The 14,751-nt window shown below is 44.7% G+C and overlaps 2 protein-coding genes across 3 annotated transcripts; one reads left to right on the top strand and one right to left on the bottom strand.

The window, feature by feature from the left end:
- Positions 1-1,129: 1,129 nt before the first annotated feature.
- LOC141470703 (oxidative stress-responsive serine-rich protein 1-like) lies at positions 1,130-5,789 on the bottom strand. Of its 2 annotated transcripts, XM_074156895.1 has the most exons (4): positions 5,703-5,789; positions 5,264-5,384; positions 3,468-3,575; positions 1,136-2,772 (listed from the first exon to the last, which is right to left on the bottom strand). In XM_074156895.1, exons 2-4 carry the CDS (start codon positions 5,338-5,340, stop codon positions 2,088-2,090), a joined length of 870 nt encoding a protein of 289 aa, XP_074012996.1. In that variant the 5' UTR covers positions 5,341-5,384; positions 5,703-5,789; the 3' UTR covers positions 1,136-2,087. The 2 variants fall into 2 exon arrangements, with proteins under 2 accessions (XP_074012995.1, XP_074012996.1); XM_074156894.1 differs by lacking the exon at positions 5,703-5,789 and having other exon boundaries at positions 1,130-2,772; positions 5,264-5,588.
- Positions 5,790-5,866: 77 nt separating this feature from the next.
- Positions 5,867-12,834, top strand: OSER1 (oxidative stress responsive serine rich 1). Its single transcript, XM_074157378.1, has 4 exons — positions 5,867-5,915; positions 9,275-9,391; positions 11,178-11,291; positions 12,026-12,834. Exons 2-4 carry the CDS (start codon positions 9,315-9,317, stop codon positions 12,714-12,716), a joined length of 882 nt encoding a protein of 293 aa, XP_074013479.1. The 5' UTR covers positions 5,867-5,915; positions 9,275-9,314; the 3' UTR covers positions 12,717-12,834.
- Positions 12,835-14,751: the final 1,917 nt, after the last annotated feature.

Raw genomic sequence — 14,751 nt, 5'->3', positions numbered from 1 at the left:
TTTTTACTTTTTTTTTTTTTTTCTCCCGGTGGCCTGATTCAGCATCTGCCAATGTAAAGCTTAGCTGGGACTGGGTTTGGCTTCTGTAAGGCGAGAAATAAATTTCATTGATCCAGGGTGCCCTTCTGCATCCCGCTTTGGTCGAACTCGTCCTGAAACTAGACAGGCAAGTAACTTGTGCAACGCTGGGGCGGGGGGAAGTCAGTGAAGAAGAAAAACCCAGCCTGGGTTTTTTTGCTGAGGTAGGAGGCAGAGAGGTGGGATCCGATCTGAGGAAAGTCCTGGGAGCGCTGCAAGCCCACCAGTGCTTTCTCAGAGCACGTCCTTTTGTAGATGGATTTGGGACACATCCTAGCGCATTCCTGGACAGAGAATAACTCCCGGGGGCTCGTTGGGGCAGGCAGAGCAGCAGCCTGGGAGCAGTATGGCTGGCAGGGCCATGCTCAGCCATGCTTGTACCGGGGCACACCAGAGGCCAAGAGCTGATGCTCGTCAATTAAGCTAATTGTGCTGTGCAGGTATTCCCAGAGAAGATGCCATTTTTTGGTAACGCTTGAGGTTTCAGTCAGGCAGCAAGCAGGAGTCACCGAGTTATCGGAGTGAAGTGGGTAAGCTGAACTGGGAAGGCGTTGAAGGAAATGGTAAATTTGGGATTGGGTCCTCTCTTAGAGCTCATGATTTCACTAAAATTAGATGGTTTGAGCAGTGCAAATGCCAGCAGCAATGTTTCAGTACATTTGCTACAAGCCTGATTGTTGCAACGAAGAACCCAAACCAGCTGCCATTCCTCTCCTGCAGGAGCACTGGACATGCTTAAACACCCGCACAAACAGTTATTCCAGGCAGAATACCAAACTGCTGAGCTTTTGTCTCTTTCCCCTTTCCTTCCCTCCTCACTACCAGTTACCTCTAGCGCAGAATACAAGGCCAACTGTCTACATCTGCTACAATCTATTTTTATACAACTGCTTGTGACTCCTTGGCTTGCTGACCACTCATTTGTAAGCATGTTAGTAAAAATCGCAGTATTCTACTCAAAGGCGGTTGTTCAGCACGTGTGTGCAGCTGACACTGAAAGCAGACTTTTGGGTTTGGGTTTTTTTAGAAATGGTCTCAAGAGGAGACGAGTGTAAGTCAAATTATTCAGTCTTTAATTTGCTGGGTTTTGACAAACATTTATTAATGCGAGTCTCAGCAACAAAATTTTTTATTTCAGTATTTTCGACCAGAAGGAATGTTATAGCTCTACACCACATAGCCTGTACGATACACAATGCTCGTTTACCCTATTTCCACGCTGCTTTGTGTATCAAACACACTCTCAAACAACCCGTATAGATGGCTCCACAACCTCCGCTTCTGAGACAGCATGGCCCAAAACAACCTGCTGGCCTGCTTCACTCCCCCCTAAATTATTCCATCTGTAAAGCACAAATAACAAAATATATTTTTGCTTCTAAGAGCTTCACTTATCTGCAGAAAAATAGAACTGCTTAAGAGTGAGCTAGTTAGATTATGAAAGGGTCCAAGCACACACCCGCACGTTCAGCACCTCCCAACAAATCCATGAGGAGGAAGCATTCAAAATTAGATCCAACTAAAAAGGAGCCAGATAGTGTTCAAGGAAAAGGGATCCATCCTACCCATACTGAATACCTTCTCATTCTCCTCTCTGGAGCAGGATGAGGAGGATAGAGCTGTAGCTATGAAACACTTCTCTAAGTACTGGGACACATTAAGAATGAACCTTCCAAACACTGCAAAATTTCAGAACAAAACCTAAAAGGCTTTTTTTTTTTTTTCCCAAAACAGCACACAGAGCTTGAATATCCACAGCACAAACCGAAAAACTATGGGAGTTCATTTGATCTACAGTGCTTTTGTTAAGGTATTCAGAGACTTTAGTGCATTCTTTTCAGAACTAAGCTCGGAAAACTATATTCCGTTTTTTATTTTATTAGAAAACTAAACTGTATGAGGCAAGGAAACATTTGATCAAACACGCAACAGTGAAAACATGGCACTGACAAGGCATTTAACCCAACCATTATCAGAAACCCTGACTCGGGATTCTCTATTGCTTTCAGTCAGGTGTACATCATTTCTGCCATGTGAGACATTTTCTTGGGAATATATAAGTAGTATTCCATGTATCCCGAAAGATCTTCAATAGTCACGTCGTCCACAAAGGCTCGAGCTTGCTCAGAGCAGGATCTGGGAGAACCTGAGGAGGCTGTTCCGCAAGGGGATCTATTCTGAAGCGACTGGGCGTGGACTCCCAGCACTGCCTTTTCGCACTCTGACAGGACGCTCCGCAGGCCCGAGAAAGAGTACACTTCCATGGTTCGCCACTGTTTGCACCGGCATTTCTTGTCCGTACAAGAGCACTGCTTGCCGTTGCCAAGCATGGATAAAGACTGGAAATCTGAGGTTTGGCTAGAATGCAAGCTAGTTTCAAAGGATGAAGAGACAGCAGGGTAACTCTCTCTTGGCTTCTCCAAAGGCTCTTCAGCGGTGAAAGCTTCCAAAGGTTCAGTTCTGTCATCACTGGCCTCAAAGTGAGAATCGTGCCTGTCCTTCGTACCGTGTTCTGCTGTAACAAAAATGTCTGAACTGATATTGCCCTTTGATGTTTCTGCCTGGGTTTTGTGTTTCAGCTGGTTGTTGGCTTTCATATTGCAATACGTAAACTTGGGAGGATGCAGGACGGGAGACTTGGAGCGTCTGCGACGTGGGACTCTTGTAGATCCCCTGGAAGGCTTTCTCACACACCTGCAGGGTTTTAACAGGTGAGCAAGTAGGTAACACCAGAATCTACCTCACAGCTCAACAAGCTCTAAAATCTGGCTAAAAACATTTTAGGTGGTTTTCTTTTGTTTGGGTTTTTTTTTTTCCTGCTTAGAAAAATCAGGTGACTGGTCACTTGAAATTTCTGACAGGAGCAGTGAGGGAGTCTGAAGAAAGTGGGGCTCCCCCAAAGAAAAGACACATACAAACATCCCTTAGTTATAGGTACTTCCCCCCCTAAATCTTCTGTGCTAAGCAAAGGATACTTTGTCATCCCAAACTGAACTGTAGTGCAGAATCTGGGTATCAACTGGAGTTGCTGGCAGAATCGCACTAAATATCCAGGTATTTCAATACAGAAATAAAATAGCCCAAGGAAAAAGGTGAGAGAGGGTTGCAAAGGTGTAAGACTTGAAGAAAAGGACTTCTGAGGAAATCAGTGGAAAACAAAGTTTTAGGTACCCTCTCTAAGAGAAGAGGCAATATGTTCTTTTAAAGTCTTTGATAGAAGCCCCTTAAAAAACATCATATCAAACAGTTGTGGTCAAGTGTTGTAATAGTAAAGAGAGAAAAGATATGTTGAAGCAACTAATTAACAACAACTTTCACTGGAAACAGTATGCACTGGAAATGTCTCAAATCAGAAACACATGCACGGTGCAGTGAAGAGTGTGCTTTACCCATGCCACGCTTCCTTCGGGCAGCCGGGCTGTTGCTTCGCTCCGTCCATGGCTGCCCTTGGTGTTCTGAGAATCGTCCCGTCACCCACGGACAGAGCTGCAATACATCTGAGTAAAAGGGAAAATGCCACGTTAGAGTAGCGCCAGCACGTACCACTTCAGAGATCGAGATTCAGCCTAGTTAGATGCTTAACTAAGACTTTCAGTTAGACGCTTAACTAAGACATTTAAGTTTGCAGCCTTGACTTCCTCTACAGTCAGTGGGTAGAAACAGGATATTACAGAGATTTAGCTAACCACTCTTACTATATTGACCTCAGTCAAGTGTCTAAAGATAGGTAAGATGAAATGAAAGGAGGCCAAAATGCCCAGAGGCTGATGTCATGCCCTATTTGCACCAAAATGACACGTTAAAGGAATGTAAGTTCAGGTTCCAAATGTTCCTGTCAGACAATAGCTGTTAAAGATAGACTGCTACTCATCTAAAATGCCAAGTCAGGGACCCATAGCAGCAGGCTGAGTCGTCGTCAGTGGAGAAGTGGCTGAAGTACAATAGACAAGGAGAGATCACTGATTTATTTTTCACTAAATTTCCCAGATAAACATGGAATGAAAAAACATCTGGCCCTGGAGGTCCAGACAACAAGCATAAATGCCTCAGCATGCAAATCCGTACTTAGGATGGCTGTATGTGTGATCTGGAACACAGGACAGGAAATCATAAGAGATGAGGCTGAAATTCTAACAGAAGAGCCCAAGTACTCTGCCCAAAGTCAGTCTTAAGGGATCAGTCACAAGACTTGGACTGTTCAAAACACACGCCTGCAAAACATGATCTTTTCACGCCTAAGATATCATCAGGAATCAACCAGAATTCCACACAGACTGTCAGTGGTAATACATCAAAAGGGGTATGCTTAATAAGCGTAGTTCCTTGTTAGAGAACAGCTGTTTCTTTCCACATTTAACAGAAGACCTCCCAAAGTAGAGGAAATGAGTAGCAAAGCAAAATATATTTTAACATGCAGGGGAAGTAATGAGTTCACAGTATTGATAGCTACAGAGATGAACTCACAGGTAACATTAATTATCAGTACAAAGTTTTCTCATGTGTCTGTGAATTCCCAAAGGGCTTCAAGTGAACTACCTCACAAAGTGTCAGACTGCATAATTTTATTAACTCCTAATTTAAGGAAGATGCTTATACTACATATTACCAGTATACCCAGTGTGTTATGGAATAAGTTTTTATATAAGAATATCCGCAGACATTTTACTCTACAAAATCCCCTGGAATCAAAAATAGTCAGCACTCATTTTTAACCTGAGATTTCCTGTGAGACCGGGCTCTCCAGCACACTATGAAGTGATGGTGCTGTCCTTCAGACATTTCCCAAGTAAATCTTCATGCACTACAGTACAGGCTGATAACCTGGCTGAAGGTACCAGCATTTACATGAACAGACAGACAAGTTCTGTATCGCACAAGGTGACTACGGCTACCACAACAGTTAAGAGTGGGTTCACGCTTTGGGCCAGTCGTTTCATGTTTTCATACAGTCACTGTGTAATTTCAGTTGGATATTGTGGCAAAATTAGTCAGTAATAAAGTCCTGCTTTGCTTATTAGACAGTTATAATGGCTACATTTCACATGAAGCGATGCAGTTTTCTCCTCTTGGAGAGTAAAGAACCTTTCACCAACTTGTGACGTTTGTTTTGAGACTCAAAACAGCAGAAAACAAATATGTAATAAGCAACCGACAGATTACACGGTCCTTTTTGTTGCTCGCTTACCCTGCCGCGTCCACTCTCAGCTTTTTGAAGGCCGTCTGCAGACTCTCCTCCTCTTCATCTTTAGCCTCCAAGTCCATCGGTGGGCCCTCAGCGCGCAACCCGCTGTGCCATGCAGAAGAAACTGAAACAGAAATGGGGGTCTGACGCCGCACTCTCAACACACGTACTCTCCGGCAGGCCCCGGAGCCCCCGCCAGGCGGTTTCCCTCACACCAGTGTGTATGTGTGTGTATCCCCCGCGGCCTCCCCGCACCGCCTGGGCGGGAAAGGCCCCGGACCGCCCCTCCGCCGCCCGCCCGGCCGTTGAGCGGCTCCCCCAGCGGGGCAGGGGGGCCCGGGCTCTCCCGGTAAGGAAGGGAGGGGAGGATCTGGGCTCTCCCGGTGTCGGGGAGGGCGGGGAGGGGCGTCCGGTCTCCCTGGGGAGGGGGGGTGTCACTCACCGCCGCCTCACGCTCGGGGGGGGTGAGGGGTGGCGCGCGGAGCACAACAGGAAGTGAGGTCACCGCCCTGCGGCGCCGCTCATGCCCGCCGAGCGCCTGCGCGAGGCGCTGGTCCCGCCCCTTCCGGTGGAGGCGGGGGTCATATCCGGTCGGCCGTGCCCGGCGGGAGGCGGCGGGAGGCGGCGGGGGCCGGGCGGGCCCGCAGGGTGTGCGGTGAGTGCGGGGTGTCGGGGCGGCCTTCCCATTCCCCAGTCCCTTCTACGGGGCTGGTGAGGTCGCCGCGTCCCCGTGGTGGAGCCCTCCCTGGCGGGTATCTGGGTCGCTGCCGGTCCCGTGGCGGGCCCTGGGGAAGGCCCCGGCGGGGCGCGGGGGGTTGTGCTGAGTCACCCCGCGCTGGCTGGGCCTCCCCCCCACCTCTCCCGGGCTCGGGACTGAGCGGCGGTGCCATGGCTCGCCCGGGGCTGCGGGACCAAGGTGTCTGTTGGGCACCCCTCAGGGCTAAGGGGTACCGCTGGTGCTCCCCGGGGCCGAGGGCGGACGAGTTGGGGAGGAGAGGGGAAAGCCGGTAAAGCGTCCGGGAGGGCAGTTTGGTTCGGGCAACGGGAGGGTGGTTTGGTTCGTCTACGGGCGGGCGGAGAAGCGCTGCGGGCTGTGTCCCGGCGCCGGGGCTGCTCCTGGGCAGAGGGCCTGGGCCGGGAGCGGCTTGGAGCGTTTGGAGCCCGTATGTGCCCCTCCGTAACACCAGCTGCACGAGTTTGTGCGTGGCATCGTCGTGAGTAGTGGTGCACCGAGCTGGGATCGTAGCCCTGTACTGCTGGGAAACAGCTGGAAATAAAATGGGAAAGGATGTATGTATGGTTTCCTAGGAGATAAAGAACACAGATTTCCCTGTGATTTTTTGACACAACGTTAAATTTTGGTTGGTTTTCACAGTAATTATTTTTTTTCTTGATGTCAGTGCTAGTTGACTGGTGCATCTAAAATGCTTAAGCTTGTGCTTAGTTACCACAGAGTGAGTGGGTCTTTTATCTGAATAAATTCTGCATCTTTTTGAGGGCTTACTGTGTCAGCGATGAAGGCCAGCATGATAAAATATTTAGTCTAAGACTCGTATGTTTTGGATATTGTACAGTGATTTAAAAATGTTTTGCTGCCATTGTCTCAGTAAGGTTATATAGTACAGAGGTTTGGTATTTAAAAAAAAAAGGCTGTAGACTGAATTTTTAATTTTAAAGGACTTTCCATTTGGGTCAAGGAAAAAAACTTTCTGAAGTAGGGACCGTATGTTTCACCAGATCAATAGTATTTAACTAAGAGAGTATCTAAAATAACAACTTGCTCAGATGAGCATCGCGTTGTCAGTCTGTGTGTTAGCTTCCTCCTCTCGTGTTTACTTGCTGACTCACCGGACAACGTGTGCCTTGAAGTTGTTGGGATACATTATCCTTCTCCGTGTGTCATAATAGCTGTCTGCAACACAGGGTGTCCGGATGAAATCATAGCCAAGCGAGCAGCCGGAACAACAGCAGGGAGAGCTGCCACCTCCAGCTGGAATGAGGTTGTGAGGGAACAGAAATTACCGCTCTGTATCTGCATAAGTAACTGAGCTGCAGAGGTTCTGATTACTCCTCTCTCTTCACCAAGATCTTTTCTTTTCCATGCTACAAAAAAGCTGGTGCTTAGTTGGTAAAAGTAGTGCTAACGTAGGCATTATTGCTGTATTATTAGGTGGAGTTAGTGCTCTGTCTAAGTGAGTTCTTGTTACAGGAGCTGTTACCATTTGCTGTGTTGGGATGGTCACCTTCTTAGTGGTTTTTTAAAGCTTGAGGAAGATACAGAATCACAGAACAATTGAGGTTGGCAGGGATCCCTGGAGGTTCAACCTCCCTGCTCAAGGAGGACCACCCCAAACCAGTCCAGTTGCTCAAGACCATGTCCAGACAGCTTTTGAATACCTTGGTGTCTACCAGGACCCCCAGGGCCTTTTTTCTGCAAAGCTGCTTTCCAGCTGGTTGTCCCCGGTGTGTCCTGGCACATGGGCAGGACATTTCCCCTTGTTGAAGTCCATGAGGTTCCTGTTGGCCCCTTTCAAGGGGGTTCCTGTTGAGGTCCCTCTGGATGGCAGCATGATGCTCTGGCCTATCAGTCACTCCCAGTTTGGTGTCATCAGCAAATTTGTTGAAGGTATACTCTGCCCCATCATCCGGATCATTAATGAAGACGTTAAACAGGGCTGGACCCAGTATTGGATACACCACTAGTTACTGACCTCCAGCTTGAGTTTCTGGCACTGATCACAACCTTCTGGATGCAGCGGTTCAGCGAGTTTTCAGTCCACCTCGCCGTCTGCTCATCCTGTCCATGCTTCATCAGCTTCTCTATGAGCATCTTAGGGGAGACAGTGTCAAAATATCCAGTGCTCTCCCCTTGTCTACCAAAGCAGTCATTTCATTGTAGAAGGTTCTCAAATATGAAAACCTTCTAATTTAAAAATAAAGACTGAGAAGATAGTCTTGTCACAACCCACACAGTGTAATGGAAGGCTCTCTCAGTAATAGCACCCACACCAAATATCCCTGTTTTTTCCAAAGGAGAAAAGTCAAAAGCACTAAATGGGGCAGGGTAATCAGCCAGGTCAACTTCAACAAATACTGAGCTTGAAGTACTCTGGTGTAGAACTGAGACTTGGTACTGTTGGTGGCTGCTGCTCAGCAAAAGCAAAGCCCATGCTAGGGAAAAAAACCTTTATGAAGTACTTTTTAGCGGAAGCCTGGCTGGTGTAGGATGTGCAAGTGATTGCAGAAGGTACAGTACTGAAGAGCATCAAATTTAGAAAGATTTGAGATTCCTTCATAGCTAGATTAAACAATGGCCAGGGTAGATTCTAAAGAATTAGATCAGCCAGTTTTTATCAATCCCTTTTTTATTTAAAACAAGGCTTATTGTTTGCTGTTCATACTGATATTTGCATTTGTACTTGTGCAGAGCTTCTTGTGGTGTCACAAAATTTTAATAGCTATTTGCAATCAAAATATGTTCTGATAGGAGTGTATTACTCTTACTGGGATCTAGACGTAAGATCAAAAAGTGTTGTTTAACTTAAAACTTTATCTTGTTCTCAGAAAAATCTGTTGTTTTGTTTGGGTTTGGTTTTGTTTTTTTTTTAATATATATGTAACATCAAGTGCCAAGGTCAGAAATAGTAGTAGAAAGTTGACTGCTTCTGATGGTGGTGCTCCTTCTTGCTTTTCAACTCTTCTGAAGTTATTCTGGTAATACTCTTAAAACAAACAGGAGAGTCTGTCTAAGCTCTAATGGATGTGCAAGACACTGTTAACCCCAAATTTCACTTTAAATTGCTAATTCACCTATGCAGTTGTACAAGAGACTGTTCCATTCTTGGGTATCATAAAGCTTCTTCTGAATCAACTTTCAAAAATGTTCTACTGGAGTGACCTCAGCTTTGTGTGCTCAGTGTGCTATTTTGAGTTTATTTTCGTGTATTATGATGCTGCTGGGCAACTAATGTTTTTAACAAGGTTCTTACAGTCATGTCTCTTTCCTGCTTGTAGCGGTACATGGTAACTCTGGCGGCTTCTGGCCATCCCAATAATGAAAACAGAAGCTAAGGATGCAGAAGAGGAAAGCCTGCAGACAGCATTCAAAAAGCTAAGAGTTGACACAGCTGGGTAAGTATCACCACAGGGAGGTACGGAGTTAACACATTACAAACAGACTCAAAGGGAACACCCTTGTGGCTAAATTTGAAGGAATGAAGTAATTCCAAAAGGTTAGGCACTGAAAGCCTTCATTCTAGTTGAACAAACTGAAATAAATTCTGCACTTGTGAAGGAATTGTAATTTGTTTGATCCTTGTTAGCTCCCAACAGGCTTGAAACAAACCTAAGCTTAGTCAGCAGTTGATAACATGCTTGAAATGAATTTTGGTGTGAATCTGGCTGCCAGAGGTTATGTCTGTAGCACTACAACTCTGCTATTGAAATTAGCATATTGTTGGGGCTCTGAAGGCCTGTCATGAGAATAAACTCCTATCTTTTCCCAGGAGGGGAACGTTCTTTCCATGTCAGTAAAGGAGAGTGTTAGATTCACTGCATGGTTCCCACACAAACTATTTTTATTGATGTCACTTACAAATTTCCTATTTATAACCAAAATCACTAAATGGGAAAGAATCCTTTTTTGTTGTTGTTGTCTTGTTTTGTGGGAGATCTGACATGTGGCACTTATCCTCCCTGTCCCAAGTAGCAGAACACAAGCAGCGTGTCTTCTGTCGGTGACAATCATTTTTGTCTGAAATGGAGGGGAAAAAAAAAAAAGGCTTCTATATAATGTTTTTTCTGCTGACAAATGTGCACCATTACATATCACTTACGACATATTACATATGACTGAACTGAAAGTGTAGGTAAGGCAGTATGTAAATATCAAAATAGTAACTAGAATTAAGTTAATAATAAAAGTTAGGTAAAATGGGCTTCTAAAGTTATCTTTCCTTTAAGTAATTAAACTTGTTAGAAATGTATCACCACCCAAGTGCCTCTCACTTCGTCAATATCACTAGTCCCACCCCCAAGTCAGGCATACTTAATTACTTTGGAGTTTTTACTGTTGACCTTCAATTTTACTGCTCTGTGTTCATTGTTCTTTAAATGGAAAACAGCAGGTGTTTGACTAATAGTTTAACCTTTATTAATTACCAGTTAAAGCTATCCTAGAACAGTGTGTGGAGACTTATTTTCACTTCTCAGGGAATCAGCCTGGCTTACAAACCAATTTCGTATAGGATTTGGAAAATAATTTCCTTGTGAATTTCAGTGTAATATGTGAAGTCACAGCTTGGAAAAAAAATGTTCTTGGGGTTATCACAGATCCTCAAAAATGGGAGTTTGGGATGCATTTATAGCAGCAGAAAAATTAGTAAATCTTCTAAGGTCCTGGCTTGAATAGAAGTTGAAGAACTGACACAACTCTGTTTCTCAAGTAATTGAGCTTGCAATAGTATGAGGACTTTTAGCTTATGTTGTCCCAGACAGAGACTTATGTGTTCTTCAGTTAAACAAAGTCTGTTTGTCTCCAAAGAACATTTATTTTTAGGAAAGAATGGCTTATTTGTCTCTGGAAAAAGAGACGTGTTTCTTCAGTGATGGTGTTTTTCCCCTCCCCTCTCCCGGGAAACTGCAGTTTAGCCATCGTGCGTGCTTCGTCATTGGCGTGTGGGGTTTGGATTGGCAGTCAAGTTGCTGAATGGCATCACATTGGTGAAAGAGTCTGTTACACAAACTTTTGAGATAGGAACGTGTAAACACTATCTGATTTGAGTCATCTTTGCGGACATGTTTTTAAGATATATTGTAAGTGATTTGTGGCAATCTCTTCTGGGAAAGAAGATTAATAAACTTTTTCATATTCATAATGCTAATCAGTATAGGCTGATAAACTTTTTCTCTTTCACAGATCTACTGCTTCTCTCTCTGTGGGTGAAGGGACAAGTCCAAGAACACTAGTTAGAACAGCAGCAGATGAAACCAAATCTAAGAGCGGGTGTACTTCAAAGGAAACCTGGCATGGGTAAGAGAAGCTTGGGATTATCAGGCTATTTAAATGATACTGTATTGACAGGGAATTTTAAATAGACAAGTTTTCTAGTAACTACACCCCTACACAAGGGAAAAAAGTTTTCTGTATTAGAGACTGTTTAAAATACTCTACACCCCATTTTTCTGTTCATAGGTGACTACTATTCTTATTTACAATAATAGGAAGTGAAAATGCTGTTCAACTATAGGTTTCGAAACACTATAGATATTTCTTAATATAAATGTGAACTGCTGTTTTTGAATCGGACAATCACGAATACATCTCTTTCAATAACTGTTTAATGTTGCAGAAGCTGTCAGTATGCCTTGGGAACTAGATTAAAATAAAGAATTGTTTCTGAAGTGTCTATGCAGAAATTCACGCTCATCTCCTACTGAAACAAAACTACCCTTTGGACTTGATTCATTAGTTTTGTGCTGTCATCTTGTGCTTTGTCCTTCTCTTGGAGCTTATTTTGTCATGTCTCACATGCTTTACTCACTTTCTAACCTTAAAAGCACACACTTTTGGTTTCATTTCTCAGGTGTTCCTTTTATACAGCTGCTTGACTAGAACAAGGTAGCAGAATACCCTGAGCAAATACTCTGAGCTTAAAGCTCTTGCATGCAATATAAATGCAGTAGAGATTTTGCCCAATGTTATCTGTAATCCAGCAATAAGTCTTTTAGGGAATCTTCACTCCCTTTTGTATCTTTCCCTGGTAGGTCTATGAAGAAGCCTTCAAGAGGAGTTGTGAGAACCCAGCGTCGCAGGCGTTCCAAGTCTCCAATTCTTCATCCTCCAAAATTTATCCACTGCAGCACAAAACCACATTCCACATGCAACCAGCTAGTGCACAAGAGCCAGATCGATGCCCCAGATGACAGCAGTGGGTTTGGGATGCCAGTCCCAAAGGAAACCTGTGCACATGAACGATGCAGTATTGCTCCCAACGGTGCCCAGAAGGGAGCTGATGTTGAGTCTTTGGGAGCTTCTGTTACACAGTCAGCGCTGGAGAACAAACAGGAGAACTCTGCAGCTGCTCTTTCTCTAGTATCCAAAGCAAGCCTAGAAACTACGGAGCTTTCTGACTTCCAATCCATGTGCAAGCTGAACACGAACAAGCCCTGTGCGTGTCCAGATAAAGCCTGTCAGTGTAAACGATGGCACGATATGGAAGTGTACAAATTCTCTGGCTTGCAGAACACCCTCCAGCTGGCACCCGATAGAACAGTTTCTGAGGATCACTCCCAGTCTTTGCCATCAAGAACTCCCTCAAGTTCTCCACGCTCCTGCTCTGAGCAAGCCAGGGCCTTTGTGGATGATGTGACTATTGAAGATCTTTCGGGATACATGGAATATTACTTGTATATTCCAAAGAAGATGTCTCACATGGCAGAAATGATGTACACCTGAGAGCAATGAGCACTAAACAGAAGGGTGATGGCTTAAATCTGCCCTCAGTCACGTTCATGTGAGATACAACCCGCTCCCTGCTCACTGTGCTTGCAATAAAAACACTTCTTTGCATCTTAGCTAATGTTCATTATTTAAGCTGGCCAAACAGTTTAGCCATCTCCTGTTATCTCCTTGGTACTATTACTTCTCTAGGCAGATTCAGGAGACAGAGTTGTCTTCTCTCGGGTTGGAGGCATTATTCGTTCTTTCTGCCTAAAGAGGTTTCATTTCTGATGGGCTGAACAGGCGTCCTCCTGCCCCATCTTTGACATTAAAGTAGTCAGATGCTGGTAGGTTAACATAATATTTGCTTGCTAGGCTGCCTCGTCAGACAAGAAACTTGGACAATCAAAGCAAGATTGTTTCAAGAAGTTATTATAATCTCTGTTGTGGTGTTTAGTGGAAAATGTAAAGCAAGCGTAAATTCTTGGTGAGCGTCCAACAGGCCTTAGAGACTTTTCTGCAGCAGCAGAAATACCCTGCTTTCTTCAGGGGGGCTGCTTCCAGTTAACAAAAGGAGGAATGAGGTGATGGACCCTGTTCAGTTTATATTTTATGAAGGCCAAAATAGCCTTCAGTGGTCCTAATTCCTGTGCTGTGTTTTCAGCTTTGTTCAGCCCGCTCTATAACACCAAGTATAACCCTTCAAGTGTTAAGATCCATAGACTTGAGCAAACAGTTGTCAGCTGTGCAGCAGGGAAATCTTGAGCACTGTATTTTCTTTCCCCTTCAGTCTTTTTACTAAACCATTGTCACTGTAGGTTCTTCGTCCAGGTCCAAAATACAGGTGGAACTTTACATTCTTCCTGATATTTACTTCTCCAGAACCAGCCAGTTTGCCACACTTAGTGTGCATCAGCACAATCTGTCTTTTATACATATGTGTATAGCAAAGCAGCATCCCAGAAAATCATATGATTTGTTGGGGGGGAGATGAGTTGTGTTAAATTTGTCTTTACTATTTGCAGTACCTGAACTTTTCTCGGCTGTAAAGTCCAGAGTAGAAATTGAGACAAACATTTTCCTGTTGAAATCCTGGGTTTACTCTCAGGGCTTTTTTTCCCCTCACCTCTGTGGCAGTACCTAGTACCTTAGAACTGAGTGGCCACGCAAATTTACCTGTTTTGTCAGTACTGAAGTATCATCTACCCCTTGCAGAGTGTACTTGGGTCCCACATCTCCCTCCCATTTCCCTGCTCTTAAATAGCTGTATTTCTGCAGTCTGAAGTCAAGGCAATTGCTTGGTGACTGTTGTCTGCAGTACTGGGCTGCGAAGTGCAAAATGGCCTTCTCAAGTATTTCTTTAATTTAATTATTCTTTACCATTTCCAAACGCTTGCAGGCAGCAGCCACCACACGGTTGTGGGGCTCAGAACACCTTTTGATACGGTGCTGCTTTTTACCATTGATTTCATTAGCCACCACAGAGCCGTACCTGCAGGGTTGTGCACTGCAACGTCGAGTGCTCAGTACCACGTTACAGAATGCAGATGGAAATCCAGGAGGTAATGTAAAAATACAAAATAGAGTAGAAAGATATGAACTGGTGCCGACTGGGGAGGGAGGCAAGCAGTGCTGGGCCACTAGAGGTCCCCCCCAGGCAGGCTGCAGGCTGGCTGGGTGCAGCGGGCTCCTCTGCACCTCCTCAGCCTTTGGGGGAGAATGGGGCTTTTTCTGCCAAAATGTAGAATTAAGAGGAGCTCCGGGTAGTGCCTGGGTGCACCAGTGTTAGTGCTTTCTGAAGGCTCACTGTGTGGGTATGTTAGTGGTCAACAAAGGCTCTTTAAAAATCCAACATCTGCAGAAGTTATTAACATTTAAACAAAGTGCGCTATCGGTTCACAACTGTGCTATGGGATGAGGAAGAGTTGCTAAGTAAATAATTACGTGGTCCTGAACTTGGCACCCTCTTAGGGCAGTTATAACATTTTTGGGCTGGTAAATACTGGAACACCATGAAATAGAAGACCATGGGCAGCTGCCACTGCTGCTT

This window comes from Numenius arquata, chromosome 12 (genome assembly GCF_964106895.1).
Source record: "Numenius arquata chromosome 12, bNumArq3.hap1.1, whole genome shotgun sequence".
In the NCBI taxonomy this organism is placed as follows: Eukaryota; Metazoa; Chordata; class Aves; order Charadriiformes; family Scolopacidae; genus Numenius; species Numenius arquata.
The sequence above is the reverse complement of the archived record's forward strand: the minus strand, read 5'-3'. Positions and strand labels throughout refer to the sequence as shown.